Source organism: Astatotilapia calliptera, chromosome 4, assembly GCF_900246225.1.
Source record: "Astatotilapia calliptera chromosome 4, fAstCal1.2, whole genome shotgun sequence".
Lineage (NCBI taxonomy): Eukaryota > Metazoa > Chordata > Actinopteri > Cichliformes > Cichlidae > Astatotilapia > Astatotilapia calliptera.
The window spans coordinates 23,796,282-23,817,650 of record NC_039305.1 but is presented as its reverse complement, the minus strand read 5'-3'; the positions used below and the strand labels follow the sequence as shown (position 1 = coordinate 23,817,650).

Here is a 21,369-nt window from a genome sequence, read left to right as displayed (position 1 = left end):
CTCCATGACAGGGCAGTGCTAACAGTTTCATTACCAGTATCATTACCAGTAAGCCCAACCCAAAATTTTCCCGTAAGTGATAAGGTTTCAAAGCGCCACATTTTTTTCTCTTTTTACCTTTGTGGGAGGGATTGGTCAGAAGCAGAAATATAGTGCGACATATAATCATCCTCTGATCTTACTCTAAATATCTCAGGGGTACTAGGAGGATTTCTGACAGGGCAGCCGTATCTAAACAGAAATGGTGAGTTGATCAAGCTACAAATTTCTGTCATTGTAATGGTAGCCGTAGAAGAGTGTCATGCTGACAAGAACATGATCATTTTTATTAAAGCTTTATGAGAGACTGAAAACTTAGTCAGCTGGAAAATCAGAGAATGTGCAACAAACAAACTAATCAAAACAAATAATTTTGCTCTGTGCATTTTTAAGTCATCAAGGCTTCAAGAACTTCTTGACTGGTAGTTAGGCTTGCTGAGAAACTGTCTCTGCGTTTCATTGCAGACATGTCATAAGAGAGAGGCACTAAAAATGGACTTTGTTCAGTCCATTTAATTTGTTATTGCATAGCAACAGGAAGAATAGAGAATTTTTTCTACTGACACACAGATACTTCCCCCATCAGTTTGTTATTATGGTATAAAGATTAAAAAACTTTATTCTTATCACCTTTATTCATCTTTTATAGCCACGATAAGAGACAGTGAATCTTTAAAATTTACCAGTAAATGTCTGTTGCACAATTGGGTCATCCTAAGAAGTGAGAAAAGTTGGCATGTTTGCAAACTACTATACTTGCAAGAGTTCACTTTTAATAAAGTTCTTAATTTGTAAAACAAACAAACAAAAATATGTTTGCATTTTAATCATTTTACAAAAAAATCTTTCTATGTGATTTCATCTTTTTTTCTTTCTTTCTTTTTAAATTACTTTGTCCCGTGACTGTAATGGTAATAAAGCCGCTGGATGGAAGAGAATAAAGATAATGCAGCACCTGGAGGTGGAAAATAATCCAAAACCAATTGAACTACATCTGTGAAAGATAACAAAGGTAGTCTAGCATTTTAACATAATATGAAAGGTTTGCCAAACAGATTTTATGTTTTTCATCCAAGTGAGAATTTGTTGTATATTTTTTTTCTGCCTTGTTGTATATTTTTTTTCTGCCTCCTTCCTTTTGGTACCATATGCTTGTTTTATCTAGCTCTATATGTAATACTGCAGTAGTGCAAGTGTATTCTGACATGGCGTATTGGTGCATGGTTGCTCTTTACGTGGTTTCAGGTATGACCACTCTTTTAGTTGGAATCCCAGTAATGAAGTTTGCTACTCAGTGAGCAATAAAACTACAAGAAGACAGAGAGAAACTATGTCTGCATCAACTGCAGTTAGTGACAAAGGTAATATTTGTAATAATATAACAATTGTTTTTCTCTGATAGTGTCATTTTAATTCTTTTGTTTGTTTCTGTTTGTTTCAGTGCTGCCTGACCTCACGTTTGTGCTAACCGGTGAGCGAAATGCCATTGACTTTGGACCGAGAAACATTTTATTTGACCATGATGAAGAAAGAAATGCTGAACAATTTTCATCCAAACTATATGATTTGTGTGGCCGGCACATCTCGGTCATCAACATTCTTGGTCTGCAAAATATTGACAAAATTCCTTTAAACCAGGGAATTCATGCCTTTCTCTTACTGGTACCATATGGTCGGCATAGCAGCCATTACACCTCAGGGGTTCAGTGGCTTGAAAAAGCTTTTGGGAAAGGATCTCTTCCTTATGTAATGACTGTTGTGACTCGGTGGCCGGGTGAAAAATATGAAAGTGCACTGGCAGACCTGAAAGCTAACAGTAGATTTAGTGAAAAAAGATGCCACACGTGCACAAGAGGCATGATGGATGCCAACGAGATAATAGATCTCTTAGAGAAAATAGATATCATGGTCTCTGAAAATGATTACCACTGCTACAGTAGACTCAAGCACGAGGAACATGAAGAGCTGGACCAAAAAGAAGAAATGGTCAAGAGAGGTGAGATTTTAATATGTGGCGGATTGATTTTGACACTTTATGAAAGTTTAGGTTCAAAGGGTTGTATTTTTGTTTTTAATTATCTGAACATTTGGATGTTGTAAAGTTCAAAAGTTTGACTTTACAGCAAACTTTACCACAGCTGTCAATCAAGGCAGCCAACAGAGCATGGCTGCTTTGAGGGCCAGGGCCAGTATTGCAGATAACAATACAGATACTGTTACTTTCAACCTATAAAGGCAGCTTATGTAGAAGAGAGCAGTGTGTCATGATTTATGACACGAATAATTACACGTTTTCAAATTCTGAATCAATTTTAATGATCACTAAATCACTGTGCCGGCTGCCCCAGAACCGGAGAGGCCCAATCAGTCTAGGATGGCTCAGCTGATGTCAGTCAAGCTCCCTTGTAAGGCTGGCAGCAGGCTCAGAGCTGCTGTCTGCGCCTCTCCTGACAGCAGTAGCCCTGACCAGCCTCTCCAGCACCCAGGTTTGGCATTTGGCCTGGTCCTAAAGCCTGGCATCTGCACTTCTTTCGCTGCTGCATGCTCCCTGTGCACTGCGGCCATCTCTGCGTGGTCAGCACATCCAACATTGCAAGCTGGGTTTTGGCACCACTTGTAAACCCCAGTCACTTGCAGTCACTCAGTACGCTTGTAAAGAACTTTAATTATTCCTGTGATGACCAGACAGCCTTCCAGTTGTCACCACACCACACCCCTTCTACCTGGAACCAGCTGGACTGAAAAGGGAAGGGCGTAGTTGCCTGATGAGCTGCACCTGCCCTGCCATCCTCCCTGACCGTTCCCCTCAAGCCTGCTGCCTGCTGCTTCCCTGCAGTGGAGCCAAAGACCACACCTCAGCCACAGACTTCTCACAGAATTAAGTTTGAATTGTAATTCATGTACAACAACTTATGTATTTGCCATTAACACACAGTTATTAATAGGTTATCGAGGTAACTTTTCTTTTGCAAGTAAAGCTCTGACCTCGCTCTGACCTCATCTGTCAGGCTGTCCATCCCCACTGTGAACAGTGAATTTCACTCCTGCTGCAAACTTTACCACTGTCTCCCTGTCCTCATAGATGTACTGCAGCAGCCATTGTTTACATTCACAAAGAAATAGTGCAACTGCTTCTGACCTTCTCAACACACACTTTACTTGTCAGCACTTTAACATTGCTATCTTTCATCATACTAAACTGCTGTAATTCCTTTCCAGCTACAGCTCTCCTTCTAGCCAATTGCCTACACTGAATGTCAATTGCCTAAATACAGTGCAGGCAGTTATAATGTAGGCTGGATTTGTTACACAAAATTATATGTAATTACTAGGGGTGCAGCAATACTCGTATCGATATTGAACCGTTCGATACAGTGCTTTCGGTTTGGTATGCATATGTATCGAACAATACAACATTTTTAATTTATTTTATCAACTTTTCTTCTGACGATGCTGTCTGTGTTGAGAGCTCAGTGGATCTGCGTTCGACTACTCTGCCTAGGTTGCACTGTCGAGCGCAGATCCACTGAGCGCAGCGCAAGCTAGCGAGACAGAAGCTAAGCTCGTTGCAACATGGCAAATTGAACCTCCCCACCCTCGTTCAGATCTGGCGTTTGGAACTATTTTGGTTTTCATGTGAAGTATGACCCTGAAGGTAAGCGCATCATGGACAAAAGCAAAACAGTATGTCGGATGTGCCACGCAATGCTCAATTACATTGGATGGGAACTAGTGCGTTAGTGCAGTTAGCTCGTTAACGTGTTGACGCCATCCAGCACCAAGCACGGGGCGATTCGCGGTAACTCATTAACGGAGATTTGCAGTGTTATGGCGTTAATGTCATTTAAACGAGATTAACGCTGACAGCACTAGTGGGAACACAATGATTATGACTGCACATTTATGCCGACACCATCCTAGTGCAAAGACAAGTGGAAGCAGACAAAAAACAACAAGCATGCATGCTACAAAATTTACCAGAGTCATTTTGAGTTAAAATATATATTTGTAATTTTAATAAATGACAAATTAAAAAGGCATGAATATTTTTTGTATCAAAAAATATTGAACCGTGACACCAAAGTATCGAACTGAACCGTCCTGTGAATTTTGTGTATCGTTGCCCCCATTGTAATTACAGGGTACCCTGTCGCAGGTGTCACAGGTGACCCCATAATATGGCCTGCACCCCATAAAGGACAGGGTACTTACAGTGTAGTTGTTTCCTGCAACAACCTGACTTGTTGCCTGCACATTGCACATAATTACAGGTACTTGCACCTTGTTATCGGCAAACTGCATGTAAATACAGGGTACATGCGCCTTGTTACGCACAAACTGTAATTACAGGATACTTACACCTTAGTCGCAGGTCTTACAGTGTAATTGTTTCATTGTTTCCTACAAATATCTGACTTGTTGCCTGCAAATTGCATCTAATTACAGGCTACTTTTGCCTTATTCTAAGGACTATTATAGAGTGCTGCTGAAATGTGTAAACAAATGGTGGCCCAAACTACTTTAGGCAGTTTGGGCCAAACCATTTGTACCAAAAAACTGAGAAGCATTGATCTGGGCTGACATTTGAGGTTTTGGTTTATTTGCAAGGCTGGTAACTAATGAACTGCTCTTCTGTATTACAGTAAACTTTTAGTCCTACTTATTAGGAGTTATTGTGTTGTACTATACTTTGTTCCATATATTTAATGGTTTAAAGTAAAATATTAAAAACAAAACCTTCAATGAGCAGGCACAGCACTATTGAAACTACTATCACTTCCTTCTATTTTGCTTCCAAGGAGTCAGACTTTTCTGAGATTTCTGATGGTCTTTCAAAGTTTTCTGTGCACACTGGCTGCTTCGTCACTCATTTTTAATCTTGTCCTTGTACCTAACCATTGCAAAGAAACTTTTTTTTCTTTGTGATTATTTTAAGGCATTTAACACTGACCTATGAATACTCAAAGCATAAAAACCCACCTAACTCACAGGATGAACCAGAGCGGTATCTGCACATAACAGACAATATAGAAAATAATTTTTTGTAAACGTTACTAGCAGCTTTTTGCAAAAACTCATCAATTGTTCATATTTGTTTTATTTTCATTCAAAAAATGCCAAAGATAACACAGTTTAAGAGGCAAATAATAATATTTTTCCACCAACAAAGTGAGTCTAAACTTATCTTCCAATGGTGTGCTGTGTGTCCTTATAAATTCTCTGGCATTTTCATCCTTGTTTCACTAAATTGTTGCAACTATTTTCCATTTTCCTAGCAAAATGGAAAGAAATTAATGTGGCTCAAGATCTTTGCACAGTACAGTATATACAAACGTCCAAGCAGTACTAAAAAAAGAAAAGAAAAAAAAGGCTGTGTCTTCAGCTCTCAGGCTGAAGACACAGCCTTCTGTGGAACAGCTTCCAGTTTAGATTTGTGAGACAGACACTATTTCTACTTTTCAGATTAGACTCAAAACTTTCCTTTTTGATAAAAGATACCGTTAGGGCTGGATCAGGTGACCCTGAATGCTCCATTAGCCCCTTAGGCTGCTGGGGGATTCCCATGATGTACTGACTTTTTTTTTTTCTTCAGTCACCTTTTTCACCCATTATGTGTTCATACACCTCTCTGCATTAAATTGTTATTTATTATTAATCTCTGGCTGTCTTCCACAGTGGGTCTTTTGTCCTGTTTTTCTCCCCTTACTTGGTCGCTGCAGATGTCTGCCCTCACTGAGCCTGGTTTTGCTGGAGGTTTCTTCCTGTTAAAATGAGTTTGTCCTTCTCACTGTTGCCAGAGTGCTTGCTTATATGATTGTTACGGTGTTCTATGTTTTCTTTGTATGATTGTAGGGCTCTTACCTTACAATATAAACAACCTTGAGTCATTTGTTGGTGCTGTATGAATAAAACGGAATTGAATAGAAAGGTGTATCTCTGCTAATCTGTTAAATCGTTGCTATTCTGCAGGTACCCTCAGAATGAATAAGAGTGGAAACAAGAATAAGGTCAGAAACTCACATTCATTGTACAAAGTCTTCAAGAAGCTATTTATTGTTCTTTACAAACAGTAAATACAAACACTGATTTATCTACAGGATTTATTAGATGTTTCTGAAGAAAACTACACAATGAAACACAGTCAACGAGAAGATGAAATACTACTCAGAAGACTCAACCTTCAAGACAAACATCAGCAGAAGATGTCAACAGCAGACTTTCTTAAAATAGGCCCTCCTGTGAAACAGGGCCATGACACATCTGAGAACGATCTAGCTCATACATTTATTCAGAGGTTGATGATGTTAGACTACAGAGCCAGATACATTCCTGTAAGACAAGACAATCCTGCTGTGGGCCATTCACAGTCTGTGCAAATGTCTGACAGTGAAGACACAGATGATGATGACTTTGATGCACTATTTAGTGAAAGTGTAGACTCTGATGAATCAATACAATCTCATGTGCATCCAATGGATGTTCAGATGGCAGTATTTCACTGCTCAGACAGTTTTCTGAAGCAGAACCTGGTTACAAAGCTATCCCAGTGTCAGTACGCCTTACCTTTGCTTGTTGCTGACCCAGTCACAAAGGATATTGAATGTCCTTTGTGGACATTCAGGCAGATACAAAAAACATGGAAGAAAACTCAAATCAAGGATAATTCACATGCCATGACCATGAAGACAATGCCCATCTGCAAAGCCGAGACACCCATGGTGTCATTCTTCCGCCTGGGTTCACTTCCAGTGTCAAAATCTCAGCTCATGAACACTTTGATCAATGACCGTCACAGCACCTTCTTCCATAGAAATTGTCCAGGTAGCACCAAATGTCGCCTGCTGATGGATGGTGTGGCAGAGATTGCCTGGTACTGCCCTGCTGGAAAACCCAATGACTCCTTCACTGACTGCATTGCCTTTTGTAATCTTCATGGTGATGCTCTGTCATTTCAAAAACAGCGTGAGATACTGACAGAAAAATCATCAGTCACTGTTGTTCTTGTGCCAACTCTGGAAAAAGGCCAGAAAAGTACCACAGTAATCCAAGACCTTTTCAAGTCACCAAATCCTTTGATTATTCTCATTGCTGATAATGATTGTGGTGCTCTCCAAGTGAAAAAGAGAAGATACAAAATGGGTCTGAAAGACAGAAGCCAGTCAGATGTTTCTGAAGAACTGAAAGGAATTATCAGAGAGATTTTACATGAACCTCACACATCCTTCCAGCTTGAATCCTTGGCTGAGGTCTTTGGAGTCACAGTGGATGAAGATGATGAAGTCTGTCAAAAAGGGAAATCAGCTGCAATGAAAACAGTTAATATACTTCAAGGGATGGAAATTTCAAAGATCAAAGTTACATTTCTCCCTTGTCAAGGCAATCTGTGGCATGAGTGGTGCAGAATAAATAAAGAGCTGTATAAACTTAAAGGAAACACCGAGCAGGAAAAAAGTCAGAAACAGCAGCAGCTGATGCAAATAAGACAAAATCAGTGCCAAGCTTCATGTAGTGAACTGATGAAGTCATTCACAGAAAGCCTCTTGTCATCAAAAGAGACATCAAAACAGAAGGAGTACTTCCTGAAATGGACTCAGATCTTAACAGATGCCCTATCCACAGATGATCTTTCTTTGATTCTTCAAAGCTATGATGAAAAGTGGACTGAGCTCTTGACTCTGAAAAAGAAACACGACAAATCTGATCTGTTAACAAGCAAACAAACAGAGCTTGAAGAAATCTCCAAAACACTGCAGTCTGCAACCTTTGGCCTGGAACACATCTTCAGAGAAATGGGACAGATCTATGAAGCCCACAGAGCAGTACAAGCAGAGAGCAGTATGACCTACTGGACTACATTTCCTGAACTGGCTGCAGATCTGATGATTTCAGGACACCCAGTGGAGCTGATGGATGGTGATGCAGGTCATGTGCCTCTAACATGGATCTCCAGTCTTTTAGATGAAGTTATCAAGAAACTAGGCGACCAGAGAGTTTTTGTGTTGTCAGTTTTGGGCGTACAAAGCAGTGGAAAATCAACAATGCTGAATGCCATGTTTGGATTGCAGTTTGCAGTGAGTGCAGGCAGGTGCACCAAAGGTGCCTTCATGCAGCTGGTCAAAGTGTCAGAGGAAATCAAGAAAGACTTCCAGTTTGACTATTTTCTAGTGGTGGACACTGAAGGACTGCGAGCTCTTGAGCTGGAAAGTAATGATACTCTTCATCACGACAATGAATTAGCAACATTTACTGTTGGTCTGGGAAACATGACACTGATCAACATCTTTGGTGAGAATCCAGCTGACATGCAGGATGTCCTGCAGATTGTTGTTCAGGCTTTCATGAGGATGAAGAAAGTTAAACTTTCTCCGAGTTGTGTGTTTGTTCACCAGAATGTGACAGATATCGCAGCTGCTGAGAAAAACATGGATGGGAAAAGACGCCTGCAAGAAAAACTGGACCAGATGGCTCAGCTAGCTGCTAAAGAGGAATCATGTGATGCTGAGTGCTTCAGTGACGTCATTGCCTTTGATGTGCAAACAGATGTGAAATACTTTGCTCAGTTATGGGAGGGAAGTCCACCGATGGCTCCTCCAAATCCAGGCTACAGCGAGAGTGTCCAAGAGCTGAAGAACATCATCCTGTCTAAGGCCAAACAGTCCACTGGGATCACTCTCTCACATTTCAAAATCAAAATTCATGACTTGTGGAAAGCCCTGATGAACGAACACTTTGTTTTCAGCTTCAAAAACACATTAGAAATTGCAATTTACAGAAAACTTGAGGTCGAATATGGGAACTGGACCTGGGCCCTGAGGAGCAACATGCTGACTATTGAAAACCAGCTTCACACCAGAATTGAAAATGGAGAACTTGAGAAAGTTGAACGCAGTGATCTTTTTAAAGAGATGAGCAAATCATATGAAGCAATTAAAAATGACTTGGTGACATACTTTGAGGATGATGGAGACAAAGAAATACTGGTTCAGTGGAGAGGCCAATTTGAAAACAAAATAAAGGAGTTCCAAGAGGATCTGGTGAGAGGAGCGATAAAAAAACTGGATGAAATTATTCAGCAGAAGAAAGCGTGTAAAAAGCTGGATGATAAGAAAAAAGACTTTGAGAGCAAACTGCTGCTAAAGAGCAAAGAGCTCGCTCATCAGTTAACACACAACGCAAAAGATGAAGAGGAACTTCAAAAACAGTTTAACAGTTTTTGGAGTGATTGGGTTAAAAAATTAACTGCAGATACACAACCCATTGAGGACATTAATCTGGAAGACGATGAAGCAAACATTCTTAATAACCTTGGTTTTGAATGGGATCTTATAATTAGCTGCAAAAGCAACGGCAAATACAAAACCATATCCAACGTTGGTGATTATTCTGAATATATTTTGTTCAGCAAGCAGCAAGACACAAAAGAGAAAATGAAAGTCAAAAAACTACTTCAATTTTTTGAAGATTGTGCTACAAAAGAATCTTTTCGATTTGAAGATAAACAATTAATCAGAGCCCTCATAAGAAATGTTGAAAAACAATCACTTGATATAATCAAGAGCAAACCTGTAACAACAAGAGGCTACAGTCCAACTTACTTACAAGAAGCGGCCAAAAATGTTCTGGAGAAAGTGACAGAGTTCAAATCAAACAAGAAATATGATTTCAAAAAGGAGTTCACCGTTGATCTCTTACTGTATGTGTTTGACAGGGCAGCCATTTGGCTTTCACAGTCTCACAAAAAATTCAAAACAAGCAATGATGCACACACTTACTTGGAGAGTAAAAAACCACAATACTACAACATTTTCAGCAGCTTCTGCAAAGGAAACTCATCTGCTGTTGTGTTTGGAGAAATGATCTGTGAAAAACTGAAGGTTTCTATTGTTGAGGCTGTTTGTAACAAGACTGCCATTGATCTCGCTGGAGAGATGAGGTGCACTTTCCCAGCATTCAATGGGAACAGACTGAACTTAGAGAAACATTTGTTGAAGTCACTTGCAGAGAACGAGGACTTTGATGCTTTCATCAACTACATCCAAAATCCGAGGAAGCAAGTCGAGGCTTTTATTGAAGAGAAAGTAAATGAACATATGTCAGGAGAACACAAAAGTAAAGCACTCAAAATACTCAGGAAAAATGCAGGTAACATGCATGAGTTTGCCTATCAAGCTTTATTTGATGCAACAAATAACGTCAAAACACAAAGAGGAGACATCGACATGTGGGCAAAGGAATTTTCCAGTTTCCTTAAAGATAAACTGACTCTTGAATCTATCTCTTGTCAAAACTTCATGGACATAAACAATTTCGAATTTCTTAAAGAAGAGATTGAGAAAGGTCTTATATCCATCAAAGAGGAGATGAATCAGCTTTCCTTGGATAAGATGAAGAATTCAGACTTAGACCTGATGAAATCCTCATTGATCAGCTGTGTAACTGCTGCTGGGAAACCTGCCCGTTCTGTGCAGCTGTTTGTACCAACACTGTTAAAGATCACAGTCCTGAAGACCACAGTGTCCCCTTTCATCGATCTTTAGCAGTTAAGGGCGCACAGTATCATAACAGTGAGGAAATGTGTATTGAGTTCTGCACGACAAAGGTTGCAAGTGATGGAAATTTTTATGCTGGAAAAAATACAACAAAACTAATTCCTTTTAAACAGTATCGGAGTGCTGGACCACCATATGCAAACTGGAGCATAACCTCAGATGAGTCTAAGCTGAAGTACTGGAAATGGTTTGTGTGGCAATTTCAGGAGGAACTTGAAGACTACTATGCTTTAAAATTTACAGGACATGGTGAGATTCCCAGCGAGTGGAACACACACACTAAAGAAGATGCTATTCAAAGTCTGGATGAAATGTTCAGTACACACTATGAATAAATCAGCACAGTTCCAACTCTGCTGAAAATCACAGCAGCTATGTTCATGCGGCATTTTTACAAATTAAACTGTGTAAAATGACAGTTACATAATCTTAGTGATTTAAATTTATAATGTGGGCAGTGAATAGGTGATTAGACCAATACACAGAAACCTGCTTTACTGAAAGGAATGCTTATACAGACCAAAACGGTCGTTTTGAGAATTTACAGTAGAAGAGAAATAAAGGTAAATATATCAAGGTTACTAAAACGATATCACTACCAAAGGATTTCTGGAAGAGGAAACAGTTTTAATAAAGGAGAATTTAGTTTATTTATTATTTTTAAAGAAAAGTGACAATTATGTGTTTGAATGATTTTATATTTTATGATATGAAGCATAGATAATATAGAAAAGAGCTGCTATGTGATGTATCTTGTCAAAATTGACATTTTGATGAACTGGTGAATGTCTGCCTATAGTCTGAATCTCTCTTAGATGATCTTGTCTTATTCATGCTACTGACCTGTTGTCAGTTAATCTAATTAGTTGCAAAATGTTTATTTTGACTACCAATTAATTTTAAACCCTTTGTTGCCCCATTCCCAAATTTTGTGAGACATGTTACTGCCATAAAAGGTAAAAAAAAGCCAATCGTTTTCTTAAAATGCAACATTTTGTCAGTTTAGTAGTTCTGCAAATGATTGCATTGTTTTTCTTTACATTCACATTTATTGAATTGTCAATCAGTGACAACACGAAATTTTATTCTTGTGTTATTAATGATAGTAAAGAGGTTTAATAATCTAACTGCTTAATACATGAATTTTTTTAATTTTATTTATTTGTTCAGTTTGGGGGGGGGGGGGGGGGGGTGTCTGTATTTCCAGCTCCCTACGTTGTTTACCACCTTCTGATTTCTAGTCTTTATGTATTGTTAATGTACCTTTCCTCAGTTCCATGTTATTTTTAGTCTGCGTCTCTGTCGTGCATTTTTTATTTTACTTTGACAGCCAGTGTATTGAGTTTTGCGTCCTCGTGTCTCGTCATGTCAGATTCGTCCCGGCTGTTTTCTCACCTGTTCCCCATCCTCTTTTTTTTCTACTTGTGTATTTAAGCCCTGCGTCTTCCTTGTTCATTGCTGGTTTGTCTATTTCTCATCCTGCGTCTCCCCCTCTCGGTGCTCATGTCTCAGGCCCGTCATTCCCTGCCCTGTGTTCTGCCTTCCTGCCTGTTTTTCATGTACATTCCAAATTTAATTAGTTTTCTATTTCCTGATGTTCAGCAATAAAGCTGCCTTTTGAGTTTATGTTTTGCCTCCTTGAGTCTGCGTTTGGGTCCTCTCTTGCCTGCTTCACATGGCCAGCATATGACATGTTCATTTAATCTAAATTTAATTTAGCTATTTTCTCACAGAACAGCAGACAGTGTAGCAGTCCTTTCCACTCATCCATCATGTTTAACTCTAACCACTGTTCTCTGGCAGCCTCTTGACAGTCACTAAAGTGGAGTAGGAGGATAGTAAGCTTTGCACTGACTCTTTTTGAAAGGAAGAGAGTACTTAGTCTGAGAGTACTCACATCTTAAGGACAGGAGAAGGAAAAATTCCCGTTCTGCGTCACATGATACCTCCATCAATTCAGACCACCACCAACTTAGTCTGGAGGAAACTTTTAGACGCTTACTAGGTCATTTTGTTTAGTTTCTGTGTTTTTCATGATGCAAAAGGTATCTGAAGCATTAGTAATTTGTACTTACTCCCACAGTATTTTTCTTTATATTAAAATTGTAGTAAAACGAAAGCATGGTCAGTATATTTACTTCTACTTTACTGAGAGTTAAAAGTACAAACAGTAGAAAGTACTTAGTTCATAGCTCAGTGCAGCATAATAGCAAGTTCTCTTTGAATTTACCAGCACAAGCCAGTCCAAGGGTCAATTTGATACAAATCTTTGGAATGCATTCTATTGTTTTGTAATCTACTTTCACCCTGCTATTGTAGCACAGTACAGCTCATACATCACACAGAGAATTAGAAAGCTGTGTTATTTTAAAACACATGAATTACCTGTCAACACTTTTAACATATTCACTTTGATATGATTCAAAGACAGTGTGGCACACTTAAAAAGTTGCACTTCTGTCTTAACACTTCTTCAGTAGGGGTGGGTTTAAAAAATTGATTTCCCTATTCAAATCAGTTTCTTAAAATATAAATGTATATTGCCAGGAATGCCAAAATTTCAGGTTAAAGCTCACGAAATGTGACGTCGGACCCCTCCCAAGAACGCACAACACTCGCCAGGCACACCTGTTCACCCGGCCTCCACGCCACCCTGGGAGCTCACTGTGCCACCCATCCTCAGCAGCAGGCCAGAGACCCCCCGCCCCCGGTCCTCTGTTCGAGGCAACTGTCTGCAGGAGAAAAGGAAGGGAGAAGTTAGGCGTGAACAGCAGCGGCTCCCCACAGAGAGTCCATTTTACCTGCACAAACGCCGCATTGGCACTGCTTCGTCCACTGGACCAGGTCCGGGGCACCTTTCCGGGTGAAATCAGTTAAGGGGTTGGTGAGGTCCTCAACACAAACCGGCAACAGTAGCCGGCCAGCTTGGGCACCCCAAGTGGTACCCCAAATACTATACGTCCAACTGCACACTTCTTGAGGTTGGCCGTGAGCCCTGCCTGCCTCAGAGACTCCAGGATCGCAGCCACCCACCACACATGCTCCGCCCACATGTCACTGTAGATGATTACATCATCTAGGTAGGCGGCAGCATATGGCCGCAGCACCCGGTCCATGAAACGCTAGAAGGTGGCAGGGGCCCCGAACAAGCCGAACGAAAGTGTAACGAATTGGTACAAACTGTACAGAGTGGAGAAGGCCGTTTTTTCCTTGGACTGCAGACAAGGGAATCTGCCAGTAGCCACTGATCAAATCTAGTGTTGTGAAAAAGCGAGCAGTGCCCAACTCGTCCAGCGGCTCATCGACCCTGGGCATTGGGTACGCATCAAAACGTGACACCTCGTTCACCTTGTGATAATCGACACAGAACAGCATAGAACCATCCTCCTTCACGACCAGAACAATGGGCCTACACCACGCACTGTGCAACTCGTCTATTACTCACAACTTCAGCATTTCGCTCTATTCCCACTGAACTACTTGTCTTTTATGTTCAGGCAGCCTGTAGGGCCATGAATGCACCATCACACCAGGCTGCATATCAAAATGGTGCTCCATGAGAGACGTACGGCCGGGTAGGGGGTAGAACACATCAGCAAAGCGCTGTTGCAATGCAGCAACATCCACAATGGAGGGAGGCGGGAATGTTGGATTTTGGAACCAATGTGATCTCGGACCCTCCCAAGGACGCACAACACGGTCCATGTGGTGACAGCGCTTTTATTGTTACAATAATCCAACTGTGGTTTCAGCACACTGGCATGGGACACAGACACTCCCGTTCAGCCATCACGCACACACCACTGCCTCGTCGAATGTCACTGCAAAAGTTAATCACCTCGCCAGGCACACCTGTTCACCCCGCCTCTGCAGCAGGCCGGAGACCACATGTCTGCCACACAAAACTATATCAACAACCGCCAAACAGCTAAAACAGTAAATGATAGTATGTAAAAAGATTCCACAAAAACATGTAAACACAAGTACTGTAACCCCCCCCCCCCCCCCCCACAAGACAGCTCGAACGCAGTCAAGCTTTGTTTTTATACATAGATATAAAAATATGGATATGTGCAGATAAATGATCATAATTATAATATTTCTGACTGAGTCAAAAGTGAATTAAATTGAATCAGAAATCGAATCAAATCGGGACCTTGTAAATCAGTTATAGGAATCAGTGATGATACCCAGCCCTATTCTTCAGTACCTTAAGAAAACCCACACACATTTTGTTCATTTCCAACAAACAAAAGGTTATGCAAAGAATGTTTATTTGTCAAGCTCACAGATTGATGCAGCAAGAGAAAAGTAAACACATGCATATGTCTTTAAGAAAGTCAGCTCTATGGCATGTTTTCTACAGGAAAAGAACTGTGTTGAGCACTCTGTAAGCCATTGAGAAGGTGACCAGCATGCCCACGACCCAGGACAGAGCCCTGCTCGGCTGAGGCAGAGCGCCAATGTAGGCAATGGTGTGGAAGATCCGAGCGCCAGCGAAAATGCGAAAGTGAAGAAGAGCGACAGAAAGCTCGGGTCCAGTCAGAGCATAAAGGAGGCCGACAATCACGAAGGGAATAATGTTCTCCAGGTCATTCTGGTGACACCTAGAGGACAAAACAAACAGAGGTTTAGAAACTGCGATGGCCACATTATTAGTAACAGTAGGCACGACTAATTTACACAATTTATTATACACATTTATGTTTTTTGGTAGTGTCTGTCCAAAGAATATCAAACACGCCCTAAAACCCTAAAACAACCCCCCCCCCCCCCAAAAAAACCCCCCAAACAAACAAACATGATATTTTCTTAACTTCTTTAGATCAACCGTTGTTCTAAAGCAGGGGCGTCGAACTCCAGGCCTCGAGGGCTGGTGTCCTGATTAGTTCATTACCTCTGGAGAACTTCAAGACATGTTGAGGAGGTCATTTAGCCATGTAAATCAGCTGTGATGGATCAAGGACACATCTAAAACCTGCAGGATACTGGCCCTCGAGTCCTGGAGTTCGACACCTGTGTTCTAAAGACACATCAGGATTCTGTAGTATCTGAATTTTAGGGCCAGATTATCTCACCTTCGAACTCGTTCTACATCTGGGTGAGTTTTCAGCAGCTTCTTCTTTTCCTCTGCAGACTTTCTGGCTACATCCTCTTCATTAGAGAAAGACTTTAAAAAATAGAGAATACAAGTGTTTGTTTCTACCAGGACTTATCACAATAATATATCAGGTTGAAAGGATCAACACTGAGAAGTGAGGATGGTTCGGGAGCAGTTATGCATTTCTTTATTCTTTAGTTATGTAATTCTTTATTTTTCTTAAACCAACATGAGTCTTGTAAATTTTGAACTTGCAGTTTTATAAAACCAGGACAAAAAAGCAACTAAGCTAATCTTACAGAGAAATACCCAAAATGTAGAACATGCTGGCATTTGAACTCACCCCTCTGGTGAAGCGGTAGTATCCAGTCATTGGCCCCATCAGTAGCATCTTCACAACAACAATAACTGCATATGTACTGAAAGCCCTCACTACCTCATTTTCCATCAGCTCTGCCATCTCTGCTTATTTACAGCTGAAGAATGAAGAAAAGAAGGAAGTTTGTTTACCTTCCTATTAAAGCAAGGTTACTTCAAATTTAAATCTATTTGTAGTTTCTGTGTTTTTTAGAGGGTGTATACCCAACACAAAGTACCACTGTGAAAATAACTCAATCCAAAATAGTAAAATATTTAATGCTAAACTATTCATACACCATTTAAGCATCAAATAGGACCGACTGCACTCATAACCATAATATAAAGCATATAAGACAGTGCTATCAGTAAGACTACAAACTTACTAAAATGCACAAGGAACAACTGAAGTGGCAAATATGAAAGGATGAGTAGTAGCACAGCAGCAGAGCAAACGCACCAAAACCAGTTTCAGCTTGACACTGTTTGTTGATTCAAAGCACACATGTTAACACAGCACTCATAGAAATTTGTCATTGTCAAATAGTTCATTATTTGACAATGACAAAATAATTTTTATACAGTTTACTTTGGAGTTTTAGGTAGTTTATCAGGTTTACTTACTTTGCGCGGTGACTCTGCAGAAAACAAGCAAGTCTGGATCTGTTGCACAAGAAGAATCTCAACTGTTACCCAGTTATCTCTGGGGGCAGGGCAAGTACAAAGGTGCTGTCATAGTTTGCAGCAAGAAACATGGCCCAAATGCAAAACGCAAAGGCAGATGAGATAAAGAAAAAATAAAATATTTTTGTTAGGCAGTAGGCAGCAGTTCAAGTGTAATGCAACTAAACCCAAAAGCCACAAAGTTCATGCAGAAAAGTTCACTTTCTATATGTCTGTGAAGGTTCAGAAAGAAAAGTGTCTATACTTGAGTCTAATCTGCTGCCAAATCTCTTTTATTCTGCTGGAACTGCAGCTATTAGAACACCAAACACACACCAAGAATGTTTAATCATTCAAATTAATTTGACATTGAACTGCCAGCAAATGAAAGAGACTTCCACATTAATTTATTTGGCTGTTCAACACTAAGATTTAATGTTTAAATGTCACCAGTTGAACTTTTTCAGACCTCAAATGTGCAGCCATCACCCTGTTTGTTGTTGTTTGTTACACGTGTAAATACTTTTTTTTTTTTACCATAAAAATCTTCAAAAATAAGATTTCATGTAAATTTAAAGCTACAACAATTGCATTTTAATTTACTGTCCAACAGAATTTTTTTGAATTAAGGAAAAAGTAAATTTCCATTATTTTAGAGTATTCCTCCGGTGCAACTAACTAAATTAAAGACTAACTTCAAGTTGCCAAAACCACAGTAACTGCAAAAACTACATCATAACATTGCAGTCCTTTATTTTATAAATAAGCATATGACTTTGTAATGGGTGTGAAATTGTATTGAAAGTGAACAAATGGTAAATGGTGTCTTGACACGTATTTCCTCTTATAGAGGAGTGGCTTTAAGCCTCCATGAGTTTTGGCAGAGAGCCAACAGGAAACAGTGACTTCTTTATTCGTTTTAACCTGATGGTGTAAGCTAATGTGACAAAGTGGTTAGGCATGAACTCATTTACTACTTGTCCCTTAACCATATTGATAATTTATTTCCTTGTTATTTTACCTTCAGCCATAATGCTTTAATTTAGACATTGCTGGTGTAACTGTCATTTGAATTTTCTCCTGTTCACAGGCAAATGTCTGGTAAATTATGTTTCTTTATGTTACTTTGGTTATACTTACCATGTTTGTCCATTTATTCAGGTCCTATATTTAAGACAGGTATATGGGAAGGGCCGCCCCAGTACTTCCTGTTTATATAGAGTCATGAGGTCATTGATTGCATCACTGGGTGTAACCAAATGAAGGGTTTTCATTTTGTATAGTATTGTTTATTTTCTTTAAAGTTGCCTTTTTAGTTATATTGTATGCAATGTTTTACTTTTCAAACCATTTAGCTTTGTTTAGAATTGTATTGTTTGGTCTGACCTATTTGTTTCAATGGTAGCGACTAACGAGGTTCAGGTGTGGGTAAAGTCCTGTATAAAGCAAGTGGGATTTTTGGCTACCAGGTTGATTGTTTTATGGTAGAATGGCGATGCCAAAAATAAAGTATACTTAAAAGAAACTTAAATAGTCTGCTGGTGCTGTTTACTTATAACCTTCCTTGGTGCTTATGTTATGCTACCTCACAGCTACCCGCTTTTAGCCTTCATAACTGCCTTAGTTATGTATAGCAGGGATTCAGCAAATAGCTTTTCCAGTTTGGGTACATACTGAGAGCATCACTCAGTTGCTGAAAAATTATGGCTAACACTTGAAATCTGGTAATTGTCCCAGGGTGCCCAACCCTAAATCTACCCCAAGGCAATCAGAACATGAAACTTTAAATTTTATTAAATTATCTCCTATAAACCTTAGCAGATGATTTCTTGTGAGAGAGACGCTCTTATTTTCATGTCATCCTGTTGCTGGCAGTCCTCGGCCTGTTTATTCACACTGTATGATGGTCGGGAACAAAATCATGAAGTTTGATGAGTGCTACAGATCACATTCCCAAACTACAATTAATATAAACATTTTGAGTACAATGAATTTTATTAAGTAGCAATATGTAATATGCATGCAGAGTTTCACATATTGGACTCTTCACATCCCATCAGATCTATTAAAGACATGGGAGGAATTTGTTGGTGCTGAGAGTTAAAAAGGACGTCAGCTCTTGGGTTAGACAGATGAAAAAAAACAACAAAAAGTGAGCTCATGTTACAGGGCTTCCAGTTTTAAATGAGTATTTTCACCAAGTTATTATTGTTAAGCTGCATTTATTTAATGGCACACCTTCTCACATGTGTGAGATAAAACCTAGAATTTAGCAATTCAGAGCCTGCTACAAGAAATCTATTTATTATAAATAGTATAATAATAGCATAAATTAATAATATAAATTAAGCTTTTAAACTTTTTCAGCTTTACAGTGTGTTTCTATCTGTCTGTCAATGACTGTCATGGTCTGACAGCCCTCGCTGGTCAGCTTGCCTGTTTCGTTTATGTGTTTGGATGTGTGTGTATCCAGAAGGCTGGTTTCCAAGTGCCATCAGGCTGGGAAGAGTTCCCGCGCTGAAGTCAGCCACACCTGCTGCTCTTCAACCATCACCAGCTGCAGCTGATCATCATCACGGGCAGTTTGCTGCTGTTCTGAGTTTCCGTCAACGCTGGATCGTTGAGTTTAGACTTTGTGTGTGTGTTGCTTGCCAGACTAATCTATGCATCTTGTCCTGCCAGGATTTGGGAATGGAGTGATCCATGGGAATGGAGCCATTGTACAGTTTGAGACTTGGAGTTTCACGATTCATGCCACGGACAAATAAAAAATAAATCTCTGTAAAATAAAACTTTTGGGAAAGGATCTTTTCTTTATGTAATGACAGTTGTGACTCATGAGCCAGGTGAAAATGTGAAAGTGCAATGACAGATTTGAAAGTTAAGAAATGTTTTGCTGAAAACAACAACACACGTAAACAATTAGTATGATGTATGAAGAGAGACAATAGCTTTGTTAGAAAAGATAGACACCATTGTCTCTGAAAACAGTCCGACTGCTACACTAGACTGATGTGTGATAAAGACAAAGTGATGAAAGAGAATGTGAACCAAAACTCCTTCAAAGAACTGATGGGAGCGACTCTTCAGTTTCACAAGATAAGATTTTTTGGACAGAAAAAAAATTCTTATATATCAGTGTTTTGTTTTTCTAAAAAATTAAGAAAAATTGTCATTTCACTGCATTCCAGAGACAGAATTTTGCTATGTTATGCAAAATAACAATCTATGTGAGAATTCAGTGCTGTGCATCTGACAGAACTACTCTAGCTCCCCTTTCCTGCAGCGTCTGGACACAGTACAGAGGGTTGATCCAGGAGTTTGGACTGGAGTGAAACTGCCTCCAGATCAGTGCTGGTGAACCACCAGTGAACATCCACGCACCAACTCCTGTGTCTCTGTCATAGAGGGGAGTGACTGAATGTTTGTCCCAGTATTAAAAAGTCAGTTTGATCACAAATGAATGGCAGGAGACAATGAGCCAGAAAAGCTGATTGCTCACAGGTGAGGTGAGAGAGCAGCAGAGATAGATTAACATCTCCAGATGTCAAGGAGGTGAACACTAACACAGTTATATGTTTATGTACCGAGGTTGTAACCCATTTTGTCAGTGGATGGTGGTGTTGTACTACTGGGGAACCACTAGAGACATGCACAGCTCAGAAATACATGAGCTCTGACCTGGGAAAGATGCTAACTTTGGTGTCCTCTCTATTTATCTACAGGTACTGAAAAACTTACATTTATATCACTAAAGTAATGTAAGTTAGATAACAACTGTTCTGTCATTTTTGTGATGACTTTGAGACGTTGTTTTGTTTTTTCTTATGTGTTAACAACAGTGCCAGATTATTTTGAGTTATGACCATTATATAAGTTATCCTTTAACTATGAGTGTTTTTGTTTAATTTATGTGTATATGAATATGTCAAACTCATTTCAGTTGGCTACACAACCTTTGGAGTTGAAGTATGAAATACCTACCTGTCTCACTTAAGATGGTCCACCTTGCCTGTAGGTCCTCTCTGGAGCACTCAACTCATTTACCCACCTGCCTGCTCACCTTCCTTTTCTCCTGTGAAAACGCAAGCCAGTGGCTTCTCCCTCAGAAAGTACTCTTAGTGCCCCATGCGTTATCTTTCTGTTTGGACTAACTAACTATACTCTAGCTAGTTAGTTTAGTTAGAGTAACCCAGATCTCCTTAGAATCCTCTTTAACTGCTACTTTTCTTGCTTGTGCAAAATAAAGACTATTAAAAGTTATAATTGAATCCACTTGACTCCTGCATTTGAGTCTACCATCATTTATCAGCCTATGTGGCCTGAAACACAGACAGGGAAAGATTGTTTACTTGTGCTTCAAGGCTGTAGATCTATATCAAATGCACTGCAAGTGACACTGGCAAGCACAACATTCCTCAGGTGGCAGTGCAGAGGGCAGCACTGAAGGGCCAACAACATCCTCTACCCATGTCCACTGGCATCATCCTTCACTCTGGGTAATATTTTAAGGCCCCATCGCTTGCGTCACTTCTGTGTCATTAACTATTCAAACAGCGATGTCATAGCCCCACCCCACATATGTAGTAAAACAGCATACTGATGGTCAGCTTTCATACTTCCACAGACAGATTTCACCATTTTTATCGTGGAACGGTC

General features: G+C 39.9%; 1 protein-coding gene and 1 pseudogene across 3 annotated transcripts; one reads left to right on the top strand and one right to left on the bottom strand.

The window, feature by feature from the left end:
• Nucleotides 1–1,369: 1,369 nt before the first annotated feature.
• On the top strand, nucleotides 1,370–11,266 carry LOC113020061 (interferon-induced very large GTPase 1-like; annotated as a pseudogene).
• Nucleotides 11,267–14,845: 3,579 nt separating this feature from the next.
• On the bottom strand, nucleotides 14,846–17,887 carry LOC113020060 (microsomal glutathione S-transferase 1-like). 3 transcript variants are annotated; one of them, XM_026163729.1, is made up of 5 exons: nucleotides 17,851–17,887; nucleotides 16,672–16,710; nucleotides 16,034–16,166; nucleotides 15,668–15,759; nucleotides 14,846–15,196 (listed from the first exon to the last, which is right to left on the bottom strand). In XM_026163729.1, the coding sequence occupies exons 3-5, from the start codon at nucleotides 16,148–16,150 to the stop codon at nucleotides 14,950–14,952; spliced, it is 456 nt and encodes a 151-aa protein (XP_026019514.1). In that variant the 5' UTR covers nucleotides 16,151–16,166; nucleotides 16,672–16,710; nucleotides 17,851–17,887; the 3' UTR covers nucleotides 14,846–14,949. The 3 variants fall into 3 exon arrangements, with proteins under 3 accessions (XP_026019514.1, XP_026019515.1, XP_026019513.1); XM_026163730.1 differs by lacking the exon at nucleotides 17,851–17,887 and adding an exon at nucleotides 16,434–16,529 and having other exon boundaries at nucleotides 16,672–16,736; XM_026163728.1 differs by lacking the exon at nucleotides 17,851–17,887 and having other exon boundaries at nucleotides 16,672–16,752.
• Nucleotides 17,888–21,369: the final 3,482 nt, after the last annotated feature.

What these genes read in the sequence shown, in the direction of transcription:
- LOC113020060 (XM_026163729.1), bottom strand. Translation starts at nt 16,150, where the DNA reads ATGGCAGAGCTGATGGAAAATGAGGTAGTGAGGGCTTTCAGTACATAT. An exon ending in ACTACCGCTTCACCAGAGGG is followed by an intron (nt 15,760 to 16,033) that starts GTGAGTTCAAAT and finishes TATTTTTTAAAG; the next exon opens with TCTTTCTCTAATGAAGAGGA. An exon ending in GATGTAGAACGAGTTCGAAG is followed by an intron (nt 15,197 to 15,667) that starts GTGAGATAATCT and finishes TTTGTCCTCTAG; the next exon opens with GTGTCACCAGAATGACCTGG.